At 40.1% G+C, this 20,703-nt stretch overlaps 1 protein-coding gene across 4 annotated transcripts in view; it reads right to left on the reverse strand.

The window, feature by feature from the left end:
• IFT54 (intraflagellar transport 54) overlaps positions 1-20,703 on the reverse strand; it is a 277,257-nt gene that overhangs the window by 120,621 nt on the left and 135,933 nt on the right. For 3 of the 4 annotated variants that reach the window (XM_060682392.2, XM_034426210.3, XM_087885372.1), the window contains 2 exons: positions 9,779-9,904; positions 4,993-5,460 (listed from right to left, as the gene is read on the reverse strand). The exons of the other annotated variant lie outside the window; for it this stretch is intronic. In XM_060682392.2, coding sequence (XP_060538375.1) covers positions 4,993-5,460; positions 9,779-9,904 — 594 coding nt within the window. The remainder of the gene's footprint in view (positions 1-4,992; positions 5,461-9,778; positions 9,905-20,703) is intronic. 4 annotated transcript variants of the gene reach the window in all.

The raw sequence follows: 20,703 nt of genomic DNA on the forward strand, positions 1-20,703 counted from the left end.
TACTTTGTCAACCTTGTTTTCATAAAATAAATATGCATGCCAACCAAATTCAAGATCGTGACTTTCTATATTCAATATTCCAGTCTTTGTCCTTCCAAACCAATCACTTGCTTGTGTAAACGCTGCAGCCTCATAGTATAGTCTCAGGTTTGGAAGTTTAAGACCACCTCTTTCACAAACATCTTGCATAATTTTCAGTTTAACTCTTGGCTTTTTCTCATTCCAGACAAACTTGTTCACTCCTTTTTGCCATTCAGTCAAATATTTATCACTTTTAAGCACCGGAATCATTTGGAACAAAAATAAAAATCTAGGTAGAACATTCATTTTAACTGCTGCTATTCTTCCAAGTAAAGACAGCTGCAGTTTTTTCCAGGTTTCCATATCCTTTTGTACCTTTCGCCATAACACCTCATAATTATTTTGAAACAGTTTTATATTTGAATCTGCAACTTGAACTCCTAGATATCTCACTTTTGATACTATTTCAAAGCCTGCCTTCCTTTCAAGTTCCTTCTTTTGATCAACTGTCATATTTTTAATTATCATCTTGGTTTTTTTCTGATTCAATCTAAATCCTGATACCCTGCCATATTCTTCTATAATGTCTTTCATCTGAATTATTGATTCCATCGGCTGTGTTAGGGTAACAACCAGATCATCTGCAAATGCCCTTATTCTGTAGTCCTCTTGCCTTATCACTATTCCCTTCAGAGTGCTAGAGTCCCGAATTGTATTCAACAAGACTTCTAAAGTTAAAATAAACAACAACGGGGATAACGGACAACCTTGTCTTGTACCTTTTTCTATACTAAAATTTTTAGTTAAACTTCCATTGATAATAATTTGTGCTGTTTGTTCTTGATAAATTGCTGCAACCGCATGTACAAACTGGTCCCCAAAGTCCATCTTTTTTAAAGTCTTTAATAGAAAGTTCCAATTCACTCGATCAAAGGCCTTCTCCGCATCCAGAAATGCCAGCACTGCAGAAGACTGTTTATTCTTCTCAAGATATTCCAATAAGTCTATAATTTGCCTCACATTATCCTTCATGTATCTGCCTTCTATAAATCCAGCTTGATCATGATGAATCACCTCTTGAATAACTGGCATTAATCTGTTGGCTAATACTTTTGCAAAAATTTTATAGTCCGTATTCAGTAGAGATATTGGTCTAAAATTTTCTGGTTTTATAGAACCTGCCTCCTTTTTCGGTATCAAAGAAACAAAAGCTGCTTTCCATGAAGGGGGTACTTTCCCCCCTTGTTGTATGCTACAAAATAAGTCTTTAAGATGTTCAATCATTTCTACTTGTAAATTTTTATAATATACCGCAGTTAGACCATCCGGTCCTGGAGCTTTGGCTGTTTTCAGTTGTTTAATAGCAATAATAATCTCCTCTACTGTTATTGGTAAACTCGTTCTTTCCTTTTGAACATTAGAAATTTTTATAACTCTCTTTTCTTCTAAATATTTATTTATAAGTTCATTCTGTATATCATCTTTAACATATAATTTGGTATAATAATCTAAAAAGGCTTCTTTAATTAGCTTTTGTTGAAATACTTCCTTCCCTTTATGCTCAATACTCCCAATAGTCCGAGTACTCTGCTGTTTCCTCAATGTGTAAGCCAACCACCTGCCCGGTTTATTGGCATTACAAAATGTATTATGTTTCGCAAATTGTAAATTAGTTGCTGCTTGTTCCGCTGTGAGCATATGGAATTGATCTTTCAAAAGTTTTATGACTCCTTGTAATTTTTCATCTGTTGGATTTTTTATAAATAACTGCTCTTTTTTCTTTATCTCCCCTTCCAATTCTAAGCTTTTTCTTTGTCGGTTTAATTTATGTTTAGAGTTCATATGGATCAGTACCCCCCGCATATAAGCCTTGCTCGCGTCCCAAACAATTTCAATAGGGGTACCCTTATTCAAATTCAGTTCAAAAAATTCCTTCATTTGTTTTTTAAGTTCATTTACATTTTTTTCATATCTAAATAGATTTTCATTTACTCTCCAAGATCTTCTCTCTGTCTTTCCCATTTCTATTTCTATCCATACTGGGCTGTGGTCAGATAAAGCCCTCGGAAATATCTTTGTTTTCTTAGTTTTTGAAAGCAAATCAACTGTAAGTAAGATAAAATCAATCCTAGAAAAGGATCTATGTCTATCTGAGAAAAAGGTAAAGTCCAGTTCTTTTGGGTTATGCACTCTCCATATATCTTTCAATTCCAAATCTTCTTTCAAATCGAAAAAAGACTGTGGTAGTTTGGTACATGATTTTGCCAAACTCTTCTTGTCTATTTTAGAATCTATTACTCCATTCCAATCTCCCATAAGCAAAATAGATCTGTAATCCCATTGTAATATTTTGGAATGCAATAATTTATAAAAATTTTCTTGTTGTTGATTAGGAGCATAAATTCCAATCACCAAAACTGGACCATTATCTGCAAGAAATTCTATTGCTATATATCTTCCACAATCATCTGCTTCTATGATTTTTGTTAGCAATCTTTTATTTGTATAAATCACTACACCATTCTTTTTTTCTGAATTTGAAGCTATAAACTGTGTTCCTAATCTAGAGTTTATCAGATATTTTTGATCTTGTGTTCTAATATGAGTTTCCTGTAAGCAAATCACATCATTGTTAAATTGTCTCAAATAGTGAAATATCTTCCTCCTTTTCTGTGGTGAGTTTAATCCGTTCACATTCCAAGATAAAAACTTAATTGTCATCTGCGGGCTCTTGAAGCGATAAGAGCATTTGCTGAAGTTTCTGTTCCACACTAATAGTCTTCGGCTTGGCTCCTCCCATAGCTTCGGATTTTTGTGTTTTACCGTTGGCTCCCTGTTCATCTTGTGATAACTTAGAGCTCTGGTGTTGTTGTTTCTCTAAAAGTTGTTTGTAAGCTGCTCAAGTAATATGCTGATCTTTAGCAGTATGCAACATCAAGTCGAGCTCCGCTGCCACTTCTCTTGTATTTTTAGGAGGTTCAACTGGAAGCTCTAAAGGAGACTCCAACAGGGGTAGGCCCCCTGCTGCTCCTTGAGACTCTAATGCCTCCCTCTCCGTCTGTTTCCTCTGCTCTTCCAGCTCTTGTTCAAATTGCATATCCTTCTCACCCTCTACTATGGCTAACACCGAGGAGGTACGTGGAGATGTTGCACCTGGTTTAAAAACACTGAAGTAAAATTCTTCTGCTTTTTGAAGAGTATTTAATCGATATCTTTCTCCTTGATACCTCAATATTACTGGGGTGTCCCATCTAAATAGAATTTGTTGTTTCTTTAATTCAGTCACCAGGAATCCAAAATCTTTTCTATCTCTCAACATCTTAGGTGGCAATTCTTTGTAGATCCCAATTTCTCTTCCATCCACTTGAATAGTAGAAACAAAAGATTTTTGCAAAATATCATTTCTTATTCTTCTATCTGTAAAGTAGATCACTACATCTCTAGGCAATTGCCTTTGTCTTGCCACCCAAGAATTCACTCTATAGACCTTGTCAATTTTGCAAAAAATTTCCTCAGGATCAACCTTTAACATAACAGCCAGAGCATCAGCACAAACTCTTCTCAAATCTTCTCTGTTACTCTCTTTTATACCTCTGAGTCTCACAGCAAACTCCATAAATCTAAATTGCATCACTGTAACTTCATTTTCAAGCCTTTGTGTTTTATTATCAACATTAGAAATTTTTTGATCAGCTTCCTTCATTGTAGACTCCATTTCTGATCCAAGATGTTCCACTTTCTTATCAACTTGGAGGACTACTTCTGACAAACCAGTTACAGCTGCCAGTATTTCCCGTTTCATCTTATCATATTTTTCTTGGACCATCTCCTTAAATTCCTGCTGTGATTTTTCAAATTTCTGATCTAGAGCACCAGCAATAAATTCTTTCAAATCATTAAATCCAGATTCTTGTGTTTGAGTCTGTGTCTGTGAGCTCAGAGGCTGCTCTTTAGATTTATGAGTGGAGGAGCCCCCCCCCTTCAGCTTTAGCTGGCTTTTGTTTTGAAGCCATTTTTCCACGCAGCCTGACTCTTTCTAAAAAAGATATCCTCTCTCCCTCTCCAGCACAAAAACCTTTCAGGAATTTCCCCAGCTTTAGTCCAGTCCAAGGGAGAGAGAACAAGTCAAATCACTTTTTTAAAAAAATTATTCTTTACTCAGGCCAGCATTGTTAGTTTTTGTTACTTTGTAGCAGAAATAGGCTCAATCACTTTCTCTTTCAGCTTCCCTTATTGCTGAAGCCGAGCGCCATTTTAAAAGTACTTTCACTTCTTCTCAGTTACTACTTTGAATCACAGGGCTAAGAAAAATACTTGTGGTTTAAATTTGAAGTCCAGATTCCACCCTGCTTATTTTAAACAAATTTCTTGGCTTTCTCTTGTTTCGTTAGTCATGTCGCCTGGCTCTGCAAAGGCAGAGACGTCCTCAGCGTGCTGTAAAGGGAGCCTCACCCTGCTTACTCCCCAGACGCTTAAAAAAACAGTCTGGGGGCTTCAAAGGAGACTCTACCTCGTCGCGCCGGCTCTTCTCCCGATTCCTCAGGATCGTGGAGCTTTCTAAGCCACTTCTCAACGTAGAAGTGGCTCTTTACGAGCAGCGGGGCTGGCGGTCTTACGAAAGACCGTCTATCGGCTCCAACGGCTCCAACCGAAAGTGTATTTAGAACTTTCGATCATAAGAGAATGATCGAATCATATATAAGAAAAAAATGTTTAAAAAGATACTATAGCTAATCTACAACTGTTTTGTCTTTCAAAAGAATTGCCATAGAATTTGTTAAAATTAATGTTTAGAAATGCATCTGTATGCATTTGACTGCAGTTCATACTTGGTGATAAGTTAAATTTTTGAGTAATTATTTATTGAATTTTTACACTGCCCATTTCACCTAAGATACACGTATTTTTATATCAATTTGCTCAAAATGTCTGCTAATTCCAATTATCATTAACAATTAAGTTACACATTACCTTTTTGTCTGTTTTGTCTTTTCTTTCTTCTCGTGTTGTTTCTATATCTTTACCTTTTTCCCTCCTTTTGTCTTTTTCTTTGCCCTTGTCTCGGACTTTCTCATAATCTTTATCCCTGTCCCTAGGTTTATCTTTTTCTCTTAATCTCTCTTTTTCTCTTCCTCCCTCATATTGTTTCCTTTCCTTGTCTATGTCTTTATCACATTCTTCTTTTTCTCCTTCCCCTTCTCCTTTTTCTTTGTCTCTAATTTTCTCTGGCTCTCTTCCTGATTTGGATAATCTATTTTTGATTCTCTCTTTTTCATGTTTTTCACTTTCATTAACAGTTTTATCAAAATTATTGGGATAATTTTCATCATCTTTATATTTTTCACTTTCTCTTTGCTTGCTTTCTTCCTCTTTCAATTCTTCTTTGTCTTTTTGGTCCTGAATTGTGCTTTTGTCCTTTATTCCAGAGTCACTTCTTCCCTAAATAATAAAATACAAAATATTAAATTACATACAAAATGTTTGAGCAATTCAAAATGTGAGTAATCATCCTTAAAACCCTTTATGGATTAGGATAGATTTGGGATTCACTATAAAGTAGTTCTTGACCATAATTTCTGTTAATAAGTGATTGTAAAATGTGACATCACATGACTGTATTGCTTCGTGACGGCAATCCAAGCATTCTTGGTTGTTAGTGTAATCTCAGGACTGCATCAGTTATTAATTGGGAAGAGGCGGGAGTCTCAAATAAGCAGGCCAGTGGGTGAAAGCTGCAGATGAGAGTGGTGGAAGGGAGGCTACCACAGGAAGATGTTACAGAAAATGAACAGCTTGATGTGTGCTCCAACCAGGCAGTATGGAATATGGACAGGTAATTGAGTGCCACAAGTGGGTGCTATGAAACACAGGTGGGTAAATGGGTACCATGGGCAGGCATTAGAGTGCAGGCAGTTGTGCAGATAGATGCACAGGTGCTGCAGGTGGGTGTCATGAGCAGGAGCTATGGAATGTGTACAAGAGCAGGTGAAAAAGCGATGCGAGTTTTTGTGAGATTTTGGCTGTGGGAAGCCAAGCAGGGAAGGTTGCAAATGGCAATCATATGATTGCAGGACACTGCAACATTGTAATTACAAACTAGTTACCAAGTGCCCGAATTACAATTATGTGATTGCAGAGCTACTGCAACAGCTGCAACTTTGCAGGCTAGACTTAAATCCCCCTCATAACTTTGAATGGTGGTCATAACCTGAAGATTGCTTTGATTTATAGGTAGTCCTTCACTTATAATAATTCATTCAGTGATCATTCAAAATTACAATAGCGGGAAAAATCGGAAGCGTCGCGGCAAGACAGTCGGGGAAAGAGTGGGCTCCGACGAGCTCCGCAAAAACCCGGACTGCCAAGCCGCTGCCAAGGGGTCTTCAGACCGGAACCGTCTCATAGGGACAGGGAAGAAGGAGAGGCACCTCGGAAGACCAAGAGGAACAGGCAAGTTCCTTGAAGGTCAGAGGAAACTCTCTCCGACTCGGCAGCGGCGGCCATTGTGGCTGCCAAGAAGCTGGAGCAACTGGGCTAAGCATTGAGCAGGTGCAGTGACCTGAACCGAGTTTTGAGCCGGGTGAGTGACAGCCAACTCATAGGCAAAAAAAAAAAAAAAAGACTTTTAAATTTGAAAGAGCCCCAGGGGAATAACAGCGGCTAATGGGCATGGGAAAGGAAGGAAGAAGATTAAAACGGAAATTTAAATTGATAAAACCCAAAAAGAAAATTGACTTTTGGATAAAAATATTTGGAGAACTTTAAAAATTAGAAGAAATAAAACCCCATAACTGTATAAAGGATTGGAAAAAAAGTAAGCAGATATTTTTTTGAATGTTGGAGAAAAACTAAAGAGAAATTGGAAATTAAGCCCTGTAATAGAAGTTTTGTATCAAAAAAAAAGAGGGGAAAAACGGACTGTGTAATTTGGATTGGACTTTAAAACTGATTTGGCATATATAAAGATAAGAAAAAAAATAGCAAAGACTGTTAATGTGGATTGCAAACAAAATGGATACCTTTTCAGGCTACTGATTGGAATTGTGGATTATAGAGAGACATCTACAGGAGAAATAAGATTATTACAATACTGAACTTTTGTTACAGAAAAAAACTTGAACTTTGATGGTGATAACAGACGTGAGAACTTCTAAGGAGGATTTGCTTGTCTGCGAGCAGCTTGACTTTGATTATTAAAAAAAGAGGAATACAACGAAATTTTTAATTGGAACAATATTAATCCAGAAAGAATAAAATGGCGCAGGAAATAAGAGAAATGATGAAAATGATGTATTTGTCACTGAAAACAGAAGTAAGGGAAATAATTACAATGTTGCATGGAGAACCGAAACTTGATGATCCAAAAATTGTGTTTTTGAGTATACTCAAGCTGACAAGGAAATAATGAATGAGAAGCAAGACACAGAGATTGAAAATAAAGAAGACAAAGACAATGAGATTGATTATGGAAAACTAAATGATTATGTGGGTAGTAACAATAAAAAGGAGAATTTTAAAGATTGGGATTAACAATGAGAAAAATAGAAAGGGTGGAAAGAGGGAAGAAAGGGTGGAATAGAAAGACTTGATTACACTGGGATTAACAGTGGAAAGACAGAAAAGAGGGAGAAGGGATGGAAAACAACAGGAAATACAGGGCAAAATAGAAGAGTCCATGACTTTGAAACACAAAATGATTACACTGGGATTAACAGTGGAAAAGTAAGAAAAAGGGGAAAGAGATGGAAAATAATGGGAAATACAGGGCAAAACAGGAGAGTTCAAGATTTTAAAATACAAAAGAAAAGAAGGGGAAAGAAAAATAAAAAAAATAAAAAAGAAAGGGGGAAAGGGAGAAAGAAATGAAAGAGGAATATGTTACATATAATTAAAATTGAAATATGAATTGATGAATTGAAATAATTTTTAGAAATATGTAATAGTTGGAATATTTTTAACTAAAATTATGGAAATTGTTAACAATTGGAATATTCTTAGTTGCATATTTGGAACCTAATCAAAGAAGGGAAAAATTGAAATGATATTGTATTATGAACTAATTAGATTGTGGTGAAAGCAGAAATGCTTAAGGTGTTGTTTGAAGAGGTGGCTCAGTGGCTAAGACACTGAGCTTGTCGATCAGAAAGGTCAGCAGTTTGACGGTTCGAATCCCTAGTACAGGTCTCCTGCATGAGCAGGGGGTTGGACTAGATGACCTCCAAGGTCCCTTCCAACTATGTTACTGTTACTGTTACCTATATGCTTGATAAAATAATTGAAAATCAGAGATAAGATTCAAGAAATTATACGGTAGAAAGTTTTTTGGTTTATTATTATTATATAAAGAGAAAAGTTGGCTATATAATTAACTGATTTTTAGTAATATGTTGGATTGTATTATTTAGAATAAGATTTAAAGAAACGTATGGTATAAAAAAATTGGGTTTATTATTTTTATAAGAAATTAATGACTGTAACATCACATAATTAATTGATTTGTATTAAGATGTTGGATATTGAAACAGCTGATAATGGTAAACATTAGTGATTATATTAAAGGAATATAAGGGAATACTAGGAATTATATTTGTGAGATTTTAAATTTAAGGGATTTAATATAGGGAAAAATTGAATTTGGTTAAGATTAGAGGTTAGGATGAAGGGTAATATTAGTTTAAAAAAAACAGAAAGAATAAATATTATGGCAAAAAGGGAATATATAAATTGTAAATTTAGTTGAAATGACTAAAAACTGTTTAAATTTGTGAACCAGCAAATACTCTGTTCAGAAAAAATACATTGTGTGTTTGTTTGTTTGTGTAAAAAAAAAACTTAAAACAAAACAAAACAAAACAAAATTACAATAGTGCTGAATGAAGGGACTTATGACCTGTATCCAAAATTATGGCTGCTGCAATGCCCCCAAGATCCCATGAACAAAATATTGGCACTTGGCAATTCACCCATCTTTACGAGTGACATAGAGATGTTACAGCGGCTCCCACCCATCTTCCCCTATCCCTGCTTGGACCTATCTCCCACCTGGCTGGGTCCCACAATCCTTGGGCTTGCCTCTCCCACATGCCTCACTTCACTTACCTTTTCTAAAGATTACCTTTGGGTAGAACTGGCCAATCTGTCTTTATGGCCTTTCTATACAGAGGACCCATGGTGCCATCCCAAAAGTGGCTACAATTCTCTCAATCCAAGAATTCCCTAATAGTGACTCTTCTCTTTCTGAAAGGCAATCTTTGGAAACATTAAGTGGACTGAGAGGTAATGTGAGGGAAGGAGAACCAAGATTGTGAGATCCAACAGTGCAGGAAACAGAACATGGGGTTCTTCACAGGATGGAGGAGGTCTTAGGAGGCTCAAGGTAGGCCATATGTGAACTAGGGAGGCTTCCCAGGGCTTTCCTCACCCCAAGGAATTCCAGGCTCTGCTTAATGACAACCAGGAGATCAGGGATTGTGGTCGTTCAATGAGATGACTACATCAATGTTTTGCTTAATGACCGCCACAATTTAAAGTCATAATTCTGGGCTCGACTATTGTTGTAAATCAAGGACCATCTTTATATTTCTTATGTATTTTGTTTTAACCTGAGTTTACTCAGTTATCACTTAGCTTCTTTTATGACTGAATCAGCACAGAAATCCAGTAAATAAAGAAACAAAACAATTTCCCTGGTTTTTTTAATCAATATATAGAGCCCTATATGTTTATTTTTTTTTAATAAATAGGTTGTTTAAATTACCTCTTTATGATATCTACATTCTTCTGTTTTAGATTCTGTGTTTTGAGATTTAGATGAAGATAGTGTCTTTTCTTTAATAGTTTTTTCTTCAGCAAGTATTTTCTGAACAGCTTCATCACTGGAAAGCTACATAAAAGAAATGCACATTAAACTAATAGAATACATGTAATTCCCTGCGCTGGAACACAAACAAGCACCCCATGCCCTCATTCTCTGGCCTATCTGCACTTGCACACACCCCACAAGTCTTTTTTCCCAGCCTCCTTGCTTTGATATTCACACACCCTATGCTCTTTTTCCTCAGTCGCTTTGCACACATACACACAACTGCACTCTCTTTTTCTGGCCTCCCTGTGTTCACATATATGCATGCACCACATGCCCTCTTTCCCTGGCTGCCCTGCACTTGCACACATCCCACATCTTCTTTCCCCAATTTCCCATTGCTTGCTTGCACACAGACATGTATCCCACATTATCTTTCCTCAGCATCCCTATGCTCCCACACTCTTTCCCTCTTTCACCTTTTCCTGACCTTGACCTTTTCTTTTCTGAGCTTGCACCACATTGCAGCACCTCCTCCCCAACTCATGTGTAGTATCCACTGGGCCTTCCAGAAACTCCCCCACTTCCCTGTGGCACCTCCACATTCTTTACCTGAGATGCTTTCGCTTTCGAACCTGCACGTCTGGAATTACAACAACTAGGGCTGCCTGGACTGCCATTGCTATGATCACATGACATCATGCTTTATAACCACGTAATTAGTGACAGCAATTCTAGTCCCAACTGCAGTTAGAACTCAAGGTATATGAAATCCTGAAAACTGTTAAAGTACCAGATGACTGAAAAGCAAATATCCCCCTATTTTCAAAAAAAAAAAAAAAAAAGAGGAAAAAATATAAAGAAAACTTTATCTAAACACCTTGGAGGAATGATTTTATCTCTTTATAATGACATAAAATTTGTAACTGATTCTATGAATGCTGTAGACACAATATATCCAGATTTCAGCTAGGCATTTGATAAGGTACCTATGAGGCAAGTTAATTAGCAGCCTATGGACTGGACGGCTTGAAAAATTATATCCACGTTCTCATTGGAGAATTCTTTTGAACAGGGCATTGCAGTTACTAATCCTAGATCCTCTAATTAATGTTTTTCTTAATACTTTGGATAAATACATGAAGGGAATGTTTATCAAGTGTGTAGATTAGAAAATTGTTAATAGCAGCAGATAGTTAATACCTAGAACAAGAAAAAGATGAAAACAATCCCACAAGAGAAACAGGCTAGAATTCCACACAGACAAAACCTTTCCTTGCTAAAATCAAATACATCAATACAGGGTTGGGGATGGGAGAGGAATACATACATTCTAAATAACATTTGTGGAAAAGATCTTGGAATAATTATTGATTACAAATTGTGGACTATTTTATTTTTGCATGAAGACAGATGCAAATAATGAATTAAGCAGCAATGATTTCTCTCTACTGCCCGTTACTTCCCTGACATTTTCTTGCATTAGTGGACCAATTGTTTCCTTAACGTTTTTTGTTTTTATATGTTGAAAGAAACATCATCATCATCATTATTATTGACATTTGTTGCAAGACTCACTTCATTCTGAGTCTTAGCTTTCCTGATTTCACCTTTGCAAGTTTGGGTTATTTGTTGGTATACTTAGTTATGTATGTCTGCAGATGTCAGTCATAGTTGAGGTAAAATAGTAGAATATAAAATAATTAGGCATATATTAGCCTGGAATCTTATCACTGCAACAGGGTGAAGTGCCTAGCTGGAGAAAACTGCCAAGATCATGAATTTTTGGGTGGAGTGGGAGGAAGCACAAGACCAAGAAAACATAGGGAGGAAAAGAGACAATGATGATAAAGGAGACAATGCACTGTAAAGTGGCATGTACACAGTTTAGCTATAAAAAATATAAAAAAGAAGAGCAGAAAAATTGGGTTTTATATTTCAGATACTGCAGGACATTCTGATGGAGGGAACATTACTTAGCTAATGTGGAGTGGAAGAAGAACCCTGTCTGTCAAGTCTAGAGAGTCTAGCTCTGGGATGAAGAGAGGAGGAGAAGCCTGCAGCTTATGAGAGTACAGAAACACCAGGAAAGTAGACTATATTATGTGTACGGTGATTCAGATGTTGAACAATAGAACTTTGAGTGAGTTAAAGACTTTGTTTGGCAGAAAGACATCCAGGAGAAAAGTCAATAGACATTCAGGAGAGAGAGAAGAAGCCATTATAAATTATAAGTAGAAAGTGAGCAAAAGAGATTTGAGAGGGAGAAAAAATTAAATAAGACTTGATTTCTTATATTTCTTATCCTATTTTGTACATACATAGAAACATATACTAGTTTTGATTCTAATACTTTTGCATGTATATTGTATCACATCACTTCATTAGTATAGGTATCAAAGCTTCCAAAATAAACTCGCTCACTTGATTCCATTATAGACTGTATGTATTTTTGTATTGGATCCCATCCTGAGCCACACTCCAACACTAAACATTAATATGCCAGCTGTTTTCCAAATCCCATTTAAGTAATTTAAAAAATAGGATGCTTCTGTTAATGTAATTTACTGGTAAGAATTAGAAAATAGGGAGAAGCAAAATAGGGTTTTTCTCTTTCACAAAATTTTGGACAACATGAACCATAATAGAATTGGTTTTGTGTAGTTGTTTAAAGGCACCAAGGTAGAATTCAGGAGACTATGAATTCTAGTCCTGTCTTAAGATGCAAAGCCAGGTGAGTCGTTCACTTTTTCTTACTCAGAGGAAGACAACATTTCAAAAATGCTGCCAAAAAAACCTGCAGAGATTTGTCCAGGCATTTGCTTGGAATCAATACTGACTCAAAGGCAGGCAAGTGGACAGGTGGGTGGGAGGGAGAAAGAATGTCCTCAAGTCCCTTGTTCTCATATATACCTTCAAACTCACAATGAAGGAGAATCAGATTTAGTTAATAGCTTGTCACATTAGAAGATATCTAACATGTTTCCTATTCCATTTCTTTGAATATTGAAAAATCACTGTGTGCTTGTGCTAGGTAAATAGGATTGTTTTTGCTTATTCTTTGCAGAGCATAATCTAGGCATACCAGGCTTTTAAATAATTTTCAGTAATTATTATTACTGAATAAATAAAGATATACAAATAAAAATCAGTGTAAATGTTCTTTGAACATGCTAAAATTAGCACCTGAACTAATTTTAACTACACGACAGCTTCCCCAGTACCTGGATGAAGCTGTCTATTTGGATTCGCTCCAGTCCGGTTTCAGGCCTGGGTACAGCACGGAAACGGCATTGGTCGCGTTGGTGGATGATCTCTGGAGGGCTCGGGGTAGGGGTTATTCCTCTATCCTGGTCCTGTTAGATCTCTCAGTGGCTTTTGATACCATCGACCATGGTATCATGTTGCGCCGGCTGGAGGGACTGGGAGTGGGGGGCACCGTTTTGCGGTGGTTCTCCTATCTCTCCGACCGGTCGCAATCTATGTTGACAGGGGGGCAGCGGTCGACCCCGAGGCGCCTTGTTTGTGGGGTGCCACAAGGGTCGATCCTCTCGCCCCTCCTGTTCAACATTTATGTGAAGCCGCTGGGTGAGATCATCCGTGGTTTTGGGGTGGAGTTCCATCAGTACGCTGATGATACTCAGCTGTACATCTCCACCCCAGACAATCCCAACGATGCCTTGGAAGTGATGTCCCAGTGTTTGGAAGCCGTGCGGGTCTGGATGGGGAGAAACAGGCTCCGACTCAACCCTTCCAAGACCAAGTGGCTGTGGCTGCCGGCGTCCCGGTATAGCCAGCTGGCGCCATCGCTGGTTATTGGGGGCGAATCATTGGCCCCCACGAAAAGGGCTCGCAACTTGGGTGTCCTCCTGGACGCACGGCTGTCTTTAGAAGGGCATACGGCGGCCGTGGCCAGGGGGGCCTTCTATCAGGTTTGCCTGATACGCCAGTTGCGCCCCTTTCTGGATCGGGACTCCCTACGCACGGTCACTCAGGCACTCGTCACCTCTCGTCTGGACTATTGTAACGCTCTCTACATGGGGCTCCCCTTGGGGTGCACCCGGAGGCTCCAACTGGTGCAGAATGCGGCTGTGCGGGGGATTATGGGAGCGACGGGGCGCTCCCATGTGACTCCTCTCCTGCACGAGCTACATTGGCTCCCGGTGGACTTCCGGGTGCGCTTCAAGGTGTTGGTGATCACCTTTAAAGCGCTCCATGGCTTAGGGCCGGGGTATCTACGGGACCGCCTCTTGCCACCAATTGCCTCCCACCGGCCAGTTCGCTCCCACAGAGAGGGCCTCCTCAGGGTGCCGTCGGCCAGGCAATGTCGGCTGGCAACCCCCAGGGGGAGAGCCTTCTCTGTGGTAGCACCCACCCTCTGGAACAATCTACCCCCAGAGATACGAGTAATCCCAGACCTCCGGACTTTTCGTCGGGCTCTCAAAACCTATTTTTTTCAGTTAGCCGGGCTGTCCTGATTTTATGATTGGTTTTAAATAATTTTGATATGGTTTTAATTGGAATGTTTTAAATTAATGGGCCAAATTTATTTAATTATTTTAAATTTATTTTAACTTTTGTATATAAAATGTTTTATTTTTTGGCTGTTCACCGCCCTGAGTCCGAAAGGAGAAGGGCGGTATAGAAATTTGAATAAAGATAAAGATAAAGAAAGATAAAGTAACCCTCAACCTAATGGAGCCTGCTTATTACAGTCATATACCATGAAGTTTGTAAATCAGGCCAGTCATGTGACCAACCCAATTTTACCACCTTTGTGATGGTTTTTATATGAATATCATGGTCATTAAGCAAACCTATTGTTCACTATGGTGCTGTTCTGTTGAAACTAAAATGGACGTTGACTTACCTGAACGTCCCTTCTATGCGCACTGCTGGAGAATCCAAAACGTGGTTAATCACTGTCTATTACCTAGAGACTAAGTGTGCATTCCTTTAAATTTCTTGGTCACGCCTCCTGTGCTCAGTTGTGGTTCAGTTTGTTCATGAAGGCGAAAATGATGAGCTCACAGAAGACGTCGGAGACTGGCCATCTGGGCCTGAAAAAGAGAAGCCTAACAGGGTGGGTTGGATTCTCCAGCAGCGCGCATAGAAAAGACGTTCAGGTAAGTCAACGTCCGTTCTCCAGCGCGCTGCTTGGAGAATCCAAAGCATGGGATATACCCAAGCTAGTTCAATGAGGGGAGGGAGGCTGATTGCTCCTGGGTGGTTGCCATTGAGCGAACCATTTGCAATACACACCGCCTGAAGGACGCCTCAGCTGAGGCAAAGGAATCAACTTTATAGTGACGAATAAAAGGTGTCAAAGTAGTCCAGGTGGCCACTCTACAAATTTCAACCACAGAAGCTTGAGTGGCCCAAGCCGCGGTGGTAGAGGTGCTTCTTGCTGAGTGGGCCAAGATCCTATCCAGTAGTGGCTTGTTCTGGATTGCATAGTCTTTACAGATGAACGCCTTTAGCCATCGTCCAATTGTAGAAGAAGAAACTTTCTTGCCCAATGATGCCGGGGGGAAGGAAACAAAGAGGGCGTCTGATCGTTGAAAAGGTGCAGTCCTTTTAATATACCTGCGGAGGGCCCTCTTAACGTCCAAGGTATGCCATTGTGCCTCCAAATGATGTCTCGGGTCCGGGCAGAAATCCGGTAGGACAAGCTCCTGGCGCAATGATATAAGGAGTTTACCTTTGGCAGAAAGGAGGGATCCATCCGCAGGACAACTCTGTTCGAATGGAAGATACAGAGGTCTTCCTTCACAGACAGGGCAGCAATCTCTGAGACACATCTTGCAGAGGTTATCGCCACCAGGAAGGTGACTTTGAGCGTCAGAAGACGAAGGCTGATGGAGTGCAATGGTTCAAAGGGGGATGACATGAGTACTTGAAGAACCAGGGAAAGCTCCCAAGTCGGATAGCGATGGACAACAGGGGGCCGAAGGTTGGCTGCCCCTTTAAGAAAACACCGAATCCATGAGTTATGAGAGAGAGAAAACGATCATATCTCTGGACAGGACCGCGTGCAAGGCTGCAACCCTGCAAAGTGTGTTTGGCGCAAGACCTTTGTCAAAACCGTCCTGTAGAAACTCAAGAACTTCAGACACAGGACTTCCGGTGGCTCCGCGAAACGCCGATGGAGCTCCTTTTAGGAGCTCCAGCCCCGTGACTCCGTATAGCCGCTAGAACAGCGAAAATCAGCTGTCTAGCGGCTTTAAAACTCTCCCCCAGGGAAAAGGGGGAGAGAAGAGCAAAAGGATCTGGGTAGAGCTACCCTAGACCCCCAGGCTTTTTTTTTTTAAGCCTGGGGTTTGCAGGGTGAGAGCTCCCTGAAAGCCCTTCAAAGCTCCGGAGCCGGGACGAGTCTGCTTAAAAATAAGCAGACCGAAGCGTCATGACCACACCAGCAAAGCAACTAGAAAGATTATAAAGAATTTGGATTTTGGAGGCTGGCAGAGTTAATCCAGGAGACTAAAAATGCAAGTATTGTAAAATCCGTTTAAAAAGGGAAAGATGGCGCCTTCACTTATAAGTGAAAGTCCTTGTTAACATCAGTAACATTGTTAAAGCTATTGGGTTATTTAAGAAAAAGATTTAAAGTGGAAGTGGAATGGAAAAGACTGTGGTATTGATTTTAACTAACTTACATCCCTAATTTGCCTGGAAATAATTTGAGTTAATGACCTGATAGCCGAATTAATACAAACATAAAGAGACAATTGAAAAATGGCTGAAATTAAAGATGGATTATATGAGTCAGCAAACTTACAAGTAGTGACTGCGAAGGACTTAAAAGACTTTTTAAAATCTTTTACTGCTGAGATAAGACAGATAATTAAAAGAACTATTCAAGATTTTAAATTGGGGAATAATAATGACTTGCTGGCTGGAAAAGAGGAAGAAATTAATCAGAACAATGTGCCTTTGGAGGACAAAAGAGACATTGTTGGGGCTAAAATAGAGGTTATTATACTGAAATCACAGGTTCTGGAGGAGGCTTCCATTCAATTAACTGAGAAACAGCAAGAAGACTCTTTACTGCAGGTTGATAAATATTTTGACAAGTTTTGGTTCTACAGACAGAATCAATATATAAGGAACGAATTGATGGACTACAAATGCAGGAAGAGTCGAAATGGGGGCTTCAAATTAAAGGAAACAACCCCAAGAAGAGAACGAATTCCTAAGACATACCAACTACAATTTCAAACCCAAAAATTTTTGAAAATAAAAGCAAGGGGAGGAGTAATGCTGAAGAAGAAAGTATTATTGAAGAAGGACTGGAAAAAATATAGAAAGAAAGACTGGTCATATTTTGGAGATTGTCTCATGATGTTAAAACTTAATTAAAGTTGGATAACTTCTGAATTTTATGGTAGTTTTAAAGTATTGAAGTCTAAAGGTGGATAACTTAAAATTTAATGGATAACTTTTTTAAAGTTTTGAAACTTATATTTTGGAGAATGTTCTGCTAATGTATTAAGAGATTTTAAAATGTTTAAAATAAGATTATGGTTTTTTTTTTTACAAATGTGAAATGGGATAAGAGAATTTATAAAAGGAAGGTTGAAGTATAATTTTTAAAATGGGAGTTAACAAGTGTGAGAGAGTTTTGAATTCTGTAATAGCTAGCATATTTTAGCTTATGTTTGTTAAATGCTATATCCTGTTATTGCTCTGGGAAGTCGGGGGGGGGAATTGGGGAGGGGAGGTTTGGGTGGGGATAAAATGATGTATGATTATTGATTGTGTAATGTTTGGTTGTTTGAATATAAAAAATAAAAAACTTTTGTTTAAAAAAAAAAAGAACTTCAGACACAGATGCCATAGTTGGGTCGGTGTGCATTTGAGAACACCATGAACAGAATGACCTACAGGTTGCATTATAGATCCTGGTTGTAGATGCGCATCTAGAAGCTTGAATAGTGAATATCACCCGCTCCGAGAGATTGTCTTTCCTTAGGAGGATCCTCTCAAGTGCCAGATGGTCAACTGGAGCCACTGAGGCTCTGGGTGCAGTATGATCCCCTGGCTGAGAGAGATCCTGTCCCCAGGAATCCTCCAGGGACGGGCAACCGACAGGCTCATTAGGTCTGCATACCAAGGCCGACAAGGCCAGTGTTGGGCGACTAGCAGGACCTCCGCTCTCTCTGCTAGCATCTTGTGAAGCACTCTCGGTATGAGCGGGATGGGTGGAAAGGCATAGAGCAGGCCCGGAGGCCATGGACAGCAGAGAGCATCGCAGTCCTCGGCCCCAGGAACCAGGCAAAGAAGTGTGGCAACTGAGCATTGTTTGGGTGCGCAACCAAGTCGAGGATTGGGCAACCAAACCAGTCGGACAGCTCGCGGAAGAGGGAAGGATGAAGGCACCACTCTGCATGATCTATCTGCTTCCTGCTTAACCAATCTGCTCGGAGATTGGTTGACCCGGATATGTGTTCCACCGTGAGAGAGATTGTGTGCTTCTCCACCCAGGTTAGCAGTTTGGTCAACTCCTCCATGAGTGGCTTGTACCGAGTGCCGCCTTTTCGGTTCACGTGCGCTTTTGTGGTCATGTTGTCCATTAGGACCAGTACATGTTGGCCTGCAACGGAGGAGTGGAAGTGACGCAGGGCGAGCCAGACTGCCCGTAGTTCCAACCAGTTGATGTCGTTGTGCAACTCCGCCGGAGACCAACAACTTTGGGCAACTTGGGACTGAAGATGGGCACCCCACCCAAGCAGGCTCACATCTGTTGTGATTGTAATGCACTGAGGTTCTTGAAACAGGCATCCTTTGTGCATGGCCCTCGAGGTCCACCAGCAAAGGGACAGACGTACAGTCGCTGGAAGCTGAACCCGCATTGTGGAGTTGCTGTGACAGGTTCTCTGGTACAGTAGAAGGTACCACTGCAACAGACGGGAATGAAATCTCGCCCAAGGGATGATAGCAATGCACGAGATCATTTTCCCGAGCAGCCGCGACAGGAGGATCAGAGGCACAGACTGGAGCGTAAGAACCTGTAGCACCAGGGATTCGCACTGCGGCGGCGATCCAGAGACATAAAAAACTGACCCTGGACAGAGTCTATCACAGCACCCAGATGGAGGATGCGAGTGGTTGGATGAAGCTGGCTTTTCTCCAGGTTCAGGGAAAAGCCGTGTAGTTGTAAGGTTTGTCTCACCATGATTAGATCCCGCAGGGCTTGGTTGGTCGAGGACAAGATTAGAATGTTGTCCAAGTAACAGAGCACTCTGACGGGTATCTGCCTGAGGGAGGCCGCCACAGTTGCCAGTAATTTTGTGAAGGTCCTGGGGGCCGATGACAGGTCAAATGGCATGGCCCTGTATTGAAAATGCCGATTGGCATACACAAAACGCAGAAACCTTTGATGTGGTGTCTGAATTGGAATGTGAAAGTAGGCCTCCTTGAGGTCTATTGAAGTAATCAGATCCCCGTGTCTTATGCAACCCAAGATCGACTTGAGGGATTGCATTTTGAATTGGTGGTACACAATAAATTTGTTCAATTCCTTGAGGTCCAAGATCCCTCTCCAGCCCCCGGAACTTTTGCTCACCAGGAAAAAGATGGAGTAGAAGTCGGTCCCTTGGTGTTCTGTGTGAACTGGCTCTATGGCATAGATGTCCAGAAGGTGTTGGATTTCTGTGTTCATCAACCTCCTTTTCTCTGGGTTGGCCAAAACCGGGCATTGAATGAATCGGTTGGGAGGGCTGAAGTGGAATTCCAGGGTGAGTCCCAGCCTCACCATTTGGAGGACCCAGGCATCTGTCGTGGACAGCTCCCATTGGCTTCTGAAATGATGGAGACGACCGCCAATGGGATAAATGGTTTGACAGTCACTTGCCTCTTCTGAAGGGCCTATTAACTGTCCTTCTGAATGGAGGCTTGGCTGGGGGTTGGCGCCTACCTCGATCCCAAAAGGAAGACCTGTCGGAAGATCTTTCGAAGGACTGGGCATAGGGCCGGCTAGAGTAGGACCCGCTGGATCTGGTGTCAGTCCGAAAGGGCTGGTTTGATTATAAGGCATATAACTGCGATCAGCCCGTCTGTACGAGGAAGGCATTACTTTCCGCTCATCTTTGTTTTCCACCAATATTGGGTCCAATGCTTCACCAAATAGGTTGGATCCCTTATATGGTGCCGATGCAAGCTGTCACTTGGACTTAATATCTGCCCTCCAATTGCGTAACCAAAGGAGGCAGCGAGAAGTCACCGTTGAAGTTAGTGCACGGGAAGCAAACTTACTGCATCCAAAGATGCGTCCGCAGAGTATTCCGTGGCCGCCACCAACTTACTAATGTCCTGGTGGAACCTTGTGTCATCGGGAGGAAGACGGCCTTGCAGCTGACGGAGCCAAATTATTATTATTATTATTATTTTTAAATATACTTTATTAAATTTTCCATTATAAAAGAAAATATACAATTTCTATTTCCTTCAGAGGTACAGTGTTTATACAATTTACGGAATCATACGTTAAATAAACTACATCCTTAGCTGTACAATATTCTATGCAATATAGCTCGTATTTCGAATGCATAACAAGTCATATCCTAAAATCATATTTTTGTCTTATTCTTCAACCAATTGTACCAATTTCCCCATACTTCATAATATTTAGATTTGTCCTCATTATTTATCTCACTCGTCAATTTTGCCATTTTTGCGCACTCTAGGATTTTGTTTATTAGTATTTCTTCTGAGGGTATGGATTTATTTTTCCAGTATTTCGCAAAGGCTAGTCTAGCCGCAGTTGTAATCTGGATTATGAGTTGCGTTTTGTTGTTATTGAAGCCATCTCCGATTATACCCAGGAGGAAGGTTTCTGGAGATGGAACTATCTCCTGTCCCGTTATTTCACAAAGCCAATA

The sequence above is a fragment of the Pantherophis guttatus genome, chromosome 1 (genome assembly GCF_059756535.1).
Source record: "Pantherophis guttatus breed Tessera chromosome 1, ASM5975653v1, whole genome shotgun sequence".
NCBI lineage: Eukaryota > Metazoa > Chordata > Lepidosauria > Squamata > Colubridae > Pantherophis > Pantherophis guttatus.